A 10747-nucleotide genomic window follows, 5' to 3' on the forward strand; every position below is an offset into this window, starting at 1 on the left:
ATATTAAATGTCAAAAACAATGGCTCAGTCCTAAACAAAAACCACTTCCGACCCCAAAACCTGGATTCTATCCACAGAAAGTGATGCTTTGCATTTGGTAGGACATCAAAGGAGTAATTCATTATGAACTCGTCAATCCACAGCGAACTGTCAATGCAGACATCTATTGTCAGCAACTTGAATGTTTGAATCAAGCCTTTTATCAGTCATCAATTGGAATGGTGTTCTTCTCCACGACAATGCATGTCCACATATGACACGTTTGATGCAATACAAGATCATGGAGTTGGGTTGGGAAGTTCTCAATTTACTACTTCCACTAGATCAGTGTTTCCTAAAACTATGTTCCACGGAACACAGGTGTTCCGTCTGAGATTGATAGGTGCTCCATGAGAAAATCATGATTTTAAATTTTAATAAAATATTTAACACTTTTTTGTATGATCATAATTTATCATGAAATATTTTCCTACGTATTAGAGTTACATAATATTGATTTTGCATTGAAGAAGAATTATAGAAAATGCTTTATCTATTCTAAATAATATATTAGTGAGAGGTTTGTACCTAAAATATATTATAAGCATAAAAAATGTAAAAAATTCATTAATATGTAATTTGATTAAATAAATAAATGAATACTATACAAATCTAGAGGGCGCTGCACATGCAACAAAAGTATAACCTAATATTGTTGTTAGTCTATGTACTGAAAGTATAAAATGAAATGTATGGACAACAAAACTGGAAAAGTATTTGTTGATTTCATAACTCAGAGTCTCCATTGATTAAAGAGGTTTGTTTTTTATTAACAACATTGGTGATAAAACAGAAAATAGCTTAATTTAGAAACAATTTAAGTTTAATATTGAATTTGATATTTTTACTTTCATGATAAATTTCATGCATTTGGCTCTAGGCTAGGTGATCCAACACTACGTCTTTACTTTAGGCTTATTATACCTGAACTCACTACACTTATAAGGTTTCATGGCACCCCCCCTCAAGGCTCCCTTGCACCCCCATCACTGGGCAGACGGAAATCGAACTATTCTATCTGGATAAATAGACTTTGGCTTTTATGACCCCTTCTATTTTGTGAAATCAAGTATGACGTGACACACACTGGTTAGAAGGTTATAGGTCAGAAGATAGATAAGTAAATATAATATAGTAGATTTGCTAAATTGATGGCTAAGTTGATTTTTAGTTTCGCTCTGGATACATAATTTATTCTGATCAGAAGCTGTTATTATTATTATCTGTTTGAAAAACACGTTAACTTTAATATATCTATTAAGTTTCTTGCCATTTACATTCTTCAGGCACAACTATACAGGAATAATACTTGTTTACAAATGCTAAAATTACACCACTTAAATGCTATGTTACATGGTTAAAATATACTATTTTTTCTCCAAATACAGCTAGTACTTGACCGTACTTTGTAATTATTATCAGACATTGCACTAGACAGTTTAAACCTGTGTTTTTCACAATGTAGCATAAGTGTTAACCTGAGTTTTTATTCACATCTTTTGCACTCAGTGCGTGATACATACTTATGCATATTTATATATAACACTTATACCAAAAAATTCAAACACAATGCTAATAATGCACATTGTATAGATTCACTTGTACTGTGTGCCACATGGCACCACATGAGTCATGCATGCTATGTTATATCACCCAATCAAACTAAGACATAGTTCTTAATTAATTAGGTGAGTGATATGGTTGGTTGATCTGGTTCTTTGTTCTCAGTTTGTGCTGTTATTTACATCCATTTTTATGATTGACAACCAATTTGCAACACAATATGAATTATCATAAGTGACATTGGAAACACTTTTCATTGGTTTTCAAAATGGCTGCTTTATGACGTGTTAATCTGCATGTCTATATATGCAGGCAGTATGCAGATCCATTGATCAGAAAATCTGCTTGAAAGAACACCAAATTCTACATAAGCATACCGTCTGATTATTTCTTTTAATTATGCAGAAAATTGTATTTAAAAGTCTAAAATATATTTACCTCTGATTAAAAACAGGCCTCAGTGCTATCAATTACACGTAATGCCAGTACCACAACTTTATTTAATACTGAACATAGCATGTAAAATATATTTACCTTTTGATTAAAAACAGGCCTCAGTGCTATCAATTACACGTAATGCCAGTACCAGAATTTTATTTAATACTGAACATAGCATGTAAAATATATTTACCTTTTGATTAAAAACAGGCCTCAGTGCTATCAATTACACGTAATGCCAGTACCAGAACTTTATTTAATACTGAACAAAGCATGTTTTAATACAAATACAGTAATACAATATGATGACCTATTTGATAATGGATATGATCTTATTTGGTAAGTAGTTTGTTCATGTCACATTGGTTTGAATTTCAGTCTTTACTCTATATTCTTTGGCTCCAATTTTAGCAAGCACAAGTTTCTTCTGTTTACTGATCTACAAAGGTATACTCTCTGTATAAAGGTAGTTTCTAGTACACAAGTACATTACAGGCAAACATTCAAATACTCAACATAAAAATGTTTAGTATTTAAATATTATTTCTAAGAACTTATGAGAGAAAACACAGAATAATATGTAAACCACACTACACACGCAACACAGACAAGTCCTTTCACTCAACCCTAGGGTTCCAAAGACAGGCTGGGATACAACAGACAAACTAGTTGTTGAGGTACTATTTATATCATCAGTTTCATGAACAATAGTTATGATGTGAGCTGGATTAAGTAAGTTGTTGTAACTAGTTGTTGAGGTACTATTTATATCATCAGTTTAATGAACAATAGTTATAACAACTTACTTAATCCAGCTCACATCATAACTATTGTTCATGAAACTGATGATATAAATAGCACCTCAACAACTAGTTACAACAACTTACTTAATCCAGCTCACATCATAACTATTGTTCATGAAACTGATGATATAAATAGTACCTCAACAACTAGTTACATGTGAGCTGGATTAAGTAAGTGAACTGTAATTATAATCAATTTCATTTAAGTCATTTACAATCTAGAATTATGATACTCATAACAACAGGTAAAGAAACTTTATGTTGGTAATTTTCATATAAAAGTTTACTCAGACAATAAAGATTAATGTATAATATATATATGGTGCCTAGAGAGATAAACGATAAGATAAACTGGGAGCAAACACCTCACTGGCATATATTTTGCAAGTACCTAAATTATAGCTCCAAACTGTTAAGACAAATTAAGTTTACTGCCTTCTTAAAATCAAGCTTGAGCATGAAACTGCTTTGCAAATCCCCTAGCATTTCACAAATCTTAGTTTGGCAATGTCTCCAGCAAGATCAAAAGTCAGAGTTCTGAACATGTTGTAGGTACACACAGAGTAGCCAACTCAGCTCTGATACTTCACGTCTCTGGACAGAGTTCCGGGGAATGTTTCCTTATTTTCTCGTCATGGCAGACGATGTAGATGTGAAATCTATCCCTGAAACTGATTCCAGATGTTTTCTGTGAGGATGTGATATGGAGTAAATGTTGAACAAATTACTGCTTGAGACAGTTTGTACTGTAAGCGCATAGTAGAAATAAACAGTGTTACCCATGAAAATAAAAACAGTTCTATGGCATCAGTAAATCAACTGAAAGTAGCTGCCAGAATTTTGTCTCTATAAAGCAAAGCATTGAAAGAACTATTCTTAATAATGTACAAATCAGTTAGTCCATTGTAGCAATTGGCCTCTCATATCTTCAGAGAAAAACTAGTGACATCTTTACCATCTGAGATGATTTGGACACCTCTGCAATTAAGCTTGTTTATAAAATAGCAGTAGTGTTGGTCATACAGCAATGAAATAAGCTCTCAAGCATGTCAACAACTCTAGTGCCATAAACTAGTCATAAGTGACATCACTGAACCATTTTCTTGATGTCAGATTAATTTGGGTATGCAATTAAGCAAAACTTCATGCAGTACACTAGGCTTAAAAGATTTTCCAAACAATCCACTAACTGCTGTCAATGTGAAATCCATCTACAATTTTATTCCTATCATGCTGAAAGGTATATGCACACATGAATAAAATGCAACACGTACATAATATCACAACTTGTGTTGTCAGAGGACTCTCCTCTGTGGTTCACATTTGTTACTTACTCATTTTTGAAATTTACAAAAATCCTAAATCTCTCATTAATTGTATACAGCACAACATCAAACATAACTGTAATGAACATAAAAAAGTGACAGCTGATTACTGTGTAAACAAATGAAATACTTGTAATATACTGTGTATCGAGCTACTGTACAGTTCAGTCAAAATAGACATTTAATTTAGTAATATATATTGAGTATTCTGTTACTTACCATCATCTTTTTTATTTTTGTCATTTTGCTGGAAAGTGGCAGCCGATGTGCTGAAAAGTCCTGTGCTCGCTTCTGTAATTTAAATATTATTATTTACAGGAATCATGAAATATATCATAGAAAAAAGGTTCAAGTTTACACTAACACATTATCAAAATCTAGCTATAATTTCAAATTGCTACTTTTTTCAGTTAGTTAAAAAAGTAGTGAGTATTTTTCAGTACTTTGTTTATAAGGTAAGTATTTGTGCATATATACCATCTTGTACAAAGTTTTGTTTCAAAAAACAACAACATTCACCTCATCATTATAACAAATTGTAATCAATATTCTTGAGCAGTTTTTGTTAAATAACTTTGCACATGTGGCTTATATTTAGACCAAATTTGACATCTAATTGTAGGTTGTAAAGATCTATGAGTGTACCAAATTTGAAAATATTCATGAAATAAAGTTTCTGTACTTTTGTGCAAAGAAAAAAAAAGAAGAAATTCAATCAAAATTGCAGATTTTATATTTCTTAATGGATTGCTTTGAAAGTTGGCTTGTGAATTAAGGGTCCAGTAAAGCACATCCACTGAAAATATTTGATAGTTTGGGTTACCACAGTGGAAAACTGCTAAACTACCACTCCTGTTATTAACACACAGTGTGTTCTGCAGGTTGTTTTAGCCCCACGACACATTACCATATGTCTTGATGTATTTATGAACTGGAAAACTTTACCTACTAGTTTTTGAAACTGCATACCAGACCAAGCAAGATGTATTTACAGATATGGAAAACTGAGAAACATTACTACTCTTCTTCAATCACTGCATGCAAGACTAAGTAAAACATATTTATGATCTGGAAAGCTTTGAGAAAAGATGGTTAACTATATTCAACTTATTCTTAAGTTGTTAATTTACTGGGTTAACAATTATTGCCACTTTCTACAAGTTCTACTTTCTTTCTTAATTTATGTTCATTCAAAGAGCCCACCTAGTGGCTCAGCAGTAAGTCTGAAGGATTATAACACTAAAAATTGAGATTCCATACTTGTGATAAGCAGAGCAGACAGACAGACAGACCATTATCAACCTGAGTGCTTAACAACAAATAAAAACCACTCAAAGAAAAGTAAATGTGCAAATTATTGAATGAAAAATATATTATAATACTTGATATGTGCTTATAAGTGGATGAGTTGCACAAGAAAGATAACAGTTTCTGAATGTTTTACAAATTACTCACTTTCATTTGTATTCAGGAATACTTATTGTACAAGCTATTTTAATGAAATTCTCTCTTAAAATGTTTTTTCTCTAAAATACAGCTTCTTATACAGTACTTCATAAGTTTACATTTTAGTTCTGTTCATCTGACATCATTACATTTGTATCTCACTCAGTACGATATATTAATGACCATTTTAGTTCTGTTCATCTGACATAATTAAATTTGTATCTTACTCAGTACGATATATTAATGACCATTTTAGTTCTGTTCATCTGACATCATTACATTTGTATCTCACTCAGTACGATATATTAATGATCAGGTTTGTGTTCCACCTAAATCTAATATTCTGATCTAAGCTTTCTTAACTTATCCATTAACATACAGAGACAAGCACTACTCTTTCAGAACTGAGGTTTATGTTTCACCTAAATCTAATATTCTGATCTAAGCTTTCTTAACTTATCCATTAACATACAGAGACAAGCACTACTCTTTCAGAACTGAGGTTTGTGTTCCACTTAAATCTAATATTCTGATCTAAGCTTTCTTAACTTATCCATTAACATACAGGGACAAGCACTACTCTTCCAGAACTGAGGTTTGTGTTTCACCTAAATCTAATATTCTGATACTAAGCTTTCTTAACTTATCCATTAATATACAGGGACAAGCACTACTCTTTCAGAACTGAGGTTTGTGTTTCACCTAAATCTAATATTCTGATACTAAGCTTTCTTAACTAATAAGAAATAATAATGTCAGGAAGCATTGAATATAACTATAAAACACATACAAGGTGAAAAAAAAAGAATTATGTAAGTGAAAATTAGAGACTCAAAAAAAGAAACTTATAGAAATAAAAACTACATAATGTGCAATACAAAACACAAAGAAAAATAGTTTAAGCAGTAATACTATCAAAGATGAAAAATGCTTTTGGCATGAGTACAATATATTCAACAGCACTATTGACATATACAGAAATGTCTTGTAAAGGAGAATAATAATATATGAAGTAAGACAGTGAAGAAGACAGCCTCACAAAAACAGCTAAAGTTGAAGGTAAAAATTTATGTATATGAACAAGCCAACATATATATCAATGCAATTATGTTACCACTGTGAAAATAGCACAAATAGGTTATGTCATAAGTGTCTTCTAGATTTGTTTCATTTTCATAGAATTTTTAATACTCTATGTAGGAAACTTGTATTTATGTATGAACATTGAATTGTGGATATTATGATACATATATTTAACAGGGAAACAATTTCCGTTATTGAAAACATGGTAGTAAATTAAAAGAGTAAATATATGTAGCAATCTTAGATATGCATAGTTCTTCACCTATGTTCTTAATGTATTTATTTAAAATGGTTTCTGGGGTGAGTATGTTCTTACACAGAGATCACAACAACTTCTCAGTTTCATGATACACATGTATAAGTAAACATTTGACCTACCACTTCCTCTGAGAAACTTCTGGACATCCTCAAATGACACACCTGATTTCTGAATCTGTCGACAAAGGCTGTGGTATTCTCGTTTTAACTGTTTGAAGACTGGCTAAACAAAACAAAATTTGCAATGATGAAAAAATTCAATATATAAATTGTATGATCAGCCATTACCAAATAACACATATACATAAGTAAACAAAAACTGAGTAAAGTCCTTAAATATCACACAAGGATGATATGACTGTGAACCACCAAGAAAGTGACAAAGACATATTATATTCATTTAGTTTCTACATAAGATGACATAAAAAGAAAAAAAAACTGGAAACAAATTAATGTCAATTTTTCACAAAGGGCAAAACAGTAAAGTAAGTAATGATTAGAAAAACTGGTATTACAATTATGTGAAAAAGTGTCTTCTAACAATATACAAGTATTGTGAAGTGAGGGAGCTTTGTAGTGTGTGTGATTACTTCTTACTGACTGTGCATTGTATGGGTGTTCCAAAACCAGTAAATCTTCATCCCAACCTAGTTTTCTCTCCTGTATGCAGTAATTTTTGCATGTACTGTACATTGTATCAATAGAATACTTCTTTGTTTTGTGAGCCATGCAATTTGAGTTTTTTGAGCAGTTATTGGCACACTATGAGGGAGCTTTGTAGTGTGTGTGAGACTTCCTTTCTTTAGTTTTCAATGATGACTGCCAATCACAGAGAACAAACTTCTGCTGATGAACGAGACTTTGTTTTCATAACTGCTTTTACAATAAATTTTAGGTGGGTGCATAGAGATTAACTACTGACGGAAAATATACTTTGGATTTCTTCAATCAGTATATGTAGGGTACATATTTTTAGCCAGTATTACTTGCACAGTGTTTTATATATTGAAACTGGATAAAAAATAATCATCAAAATATGCAAAGTTACAACAGAACACCTACAACTTCAAGTTTTGTAAATCAGTGAGATGACTATGATATAATGAGCAAAATTGTCAATAACATATAAAACATACAATATCGTTATATGTTTCATTTCTACCACCTACACCAATTTCACTTTTGAAAAAAAAAAAAGTTTTCCTTACCCATAACTGTAGAATGAATGGCGGTACTTCAAAGAGTACTGTTTCAAAGCCACACAATTTTCTCATGTTTACTGGTTACAATTAATTTGATTTTGGTTTGAATTTTGCGCAAAGCTACATGAGGGCTATCTGCGCTGTTAAGATTAATACACTAACAATATCTTGGTAACACACCTTATGTCTTTAAAAGTTAAAGTGAGTGTATGTGGAGAATGGAATGAACTAAATAATACAAATATATATATAGATTTTTACATTCTATTAAAATTTAAACAAGGTAATAGTCAAACTATAGTTTTTCCTTCTAGAGTCAAACCATGAGGGAAAAAGGGTTTTGGAAACTGTTCAAGATGGCTTTCTTAACCAGTTAGTCAAGGAACCTACTAGAAACAATGCTATTTTAGATTTATTGTTAACTTCCAATGGAGAAATGATCATGATGGTGGAAACTGGTAAACATGTATGTGCAAGTGATCATTGCTCTATTAGGTTCAATGTTTTGTTGCATATGGAGATAAAGAATAATGATATTTGGGTTACAGATTTCAAAAATGCAAATATTGAAGGAATGTGACAAAAATTATCTGTTGTGCATTGGGCAGCTGAGTTATCTGGAGACACTGATGAGATGTGTAAAATTTTTCAATGTTCAAGGTAAACATATTCCTTATAGAAAAAAAAGAGTAGCTACAAGTAAAGAATCAGGTTAACTCACAAAGAGTTTAAGAGATAAAAATTCAAGAAAAGCATAAGAAGTTTAAATTAACTGGTATGACAGGAGATTTAGAAGATCAAGAAAGTTGATGAAACAAGATATTAAGAACATCAACAAGAATGTATGAGAAAAGGTTGGCTGAAAATGTAAAAATTAACAGTAAGGATTTCTGTACATACATTAAGGGTAAACAATGTTAGGATGGGGGTAGGACTCTTGAGGGATGATAAAGGAAGGCTAATATCTGATGATTATGAGATGGCTGGATTATTAAATTTTGCTTTTTCTTTGGTTTTTACTAATGAAGATTTAAGCAGTATTCCACATCATGGACAGTTGATAAATGGAAACGAGATCCAACAAGATGACTGCATTAATTCTGAGCTTGTTAAGAAAAAATTGGGACATTTAGAAAACGATTAGGCTCCTGGGCCAGATAATATTTCCCCAAGGGTTTTGAAGGAGGTTTGTTTGTAATTAAGCACAAAGCAACACATTGGGCTACCTGTGCTCTGCCCACCACGAGTATCGAGATTCTAGTGCTGTAAGTCTGCAAACGTATCGCTGTGCCACTGGGGGGCTTGAAGGAGGTTAAAATTGGATATGTGAGCCACTTACTACTATTGTTTGTCAGTCCTTGAATATTGGGCAGGTACCAGAGGATTGGAAGTTAGCTAATGTAACTCCTCTTTTCAAGAGAGGTGTTAAAATTGATCCAGTAATTATAAACCCATTAATCTTGCATCAGTTGTCGGGAAAGTTTTTGAAAGTCTGCTAAAAGATGCTTTGCAAAGTCATTTAACAAAGTTTAGAATTTTATTGGATGGTCAAAATGGTTTCACTAAGGTAAAATCTTGCCTAACAAATCTTTTAACAATCTTTGAAAAAGTTACTGCTTATGTAGATGAGGGTAAGGTTGTAGATTTGGTGTATCTGGATTTTCAGAAAGCATTTGATAAGGTAACATATAAAAGGCTTGTAGAAATTAATTCTATAGGTGTGGGGGATAAGTTAGCAAATTCGATAGAAGAGTGGCTGGATGGAAGAAAGCAGAGAGTTGTTACAAATGGCGTTCAGTCAAACTGGATTAATGTCACAAGTGGGGTACTTCAGAGCTCAATCTTGGGATCTTTGCTCTTTCTGATTTACACCAATGACATAGATGAAAGAATAGTCAATAAATTACTTAACTTTGAACATGATATTAAGGTCTTGGGTGTTGTTAGCTGTGAAGATGCTGCTGCTGATTTACAAAATGAGTTAGATCATTTAGTGAGTTGAGCAAATAAATGACACATGGGTTTTAATTATAATAAATGCAAAATAATGCATGTGTGTTTTCATAATTTGAATTATAAGTATAATTTGGATAGAAATAACCTTAATAGTGTTATGAATGAAAGGGATCTTGGTGCAATAGGATCAGTCTCTAAAGCAATCCAAGCAAGGTGCTGTTGCTAGATGTAGGACAAATAGGATATTAGGTTGTATCTATAGAAATACTGAATACAACTCTACAGGGGTTATACTTTCATTGTGCAGGTCACTGGTCAGGCCACGTTTGGAAAGTAGTCCAACCCTAATATGCATGGGCCTGTCCTTTATGCCCATGAGCTCAATAGTTACCCACACTTGTCCTCGCAACCTTGTATAACGTCCTGTTACACCACAGAGCTTCTGTATGGCTTCTGGTACTTCTTTGGAGATTTAGCACCTTGATACTCACAAGGGTTTGCTATGACAAAGTTGCACTTTTGGCCATCCGGTTTTCCTGTAACGTAGACACTACGTGTGCTTGCCATTTTACACTTAGTTGTTGGGACTTTCACGATAGGGGTTCGATGGGCGTCCCTCAACACCAACCACTAC

General features: G+C 32.5%; 1 protein-coding gene across 1 annotated transcript in view; it reads right to left on the minus strand.

Moving 5' to 3' along the window:
- The window catches only part of LOC106472420 (paraplegin-like), a 50284-nt gene that overhangs the window by 33502 nt on the left and 6035 nt on the right, over positions 1-10747 (minus strand). Inside the window, exons 2-3 of the mRNA XM_013933068.2 lie at positions 7076-7178; positions 4388-4459 (exon numbers count right to left, since the gene is read on the minus strand). Coding sequence (XP_013788522.2) covers positions 4388-4459; positions 7076-7178 — 175 coding nt within the window. The remainder of the gene's footprint in view (positions 1-4387; positions 4460-7075; positions 7179-10747) is intronic.

This window comes from Limulus polyphemus, unplaced genomic scaffold (genome assembly GCF_000517525.1).
Source record: "Limulus polyphemus unplaced genomic scaffold, Limulus_polyphemus-2.1.2 Scaffold5314, whole genome shotgun sequence".
NCBI classification, from domain to species: domain Eukaryota; kingdom Metazoa; phylum Arthropoda; class Merostomata; order Xiphosura; family Limulidae; genus Limulus; species Limulus polyphemus.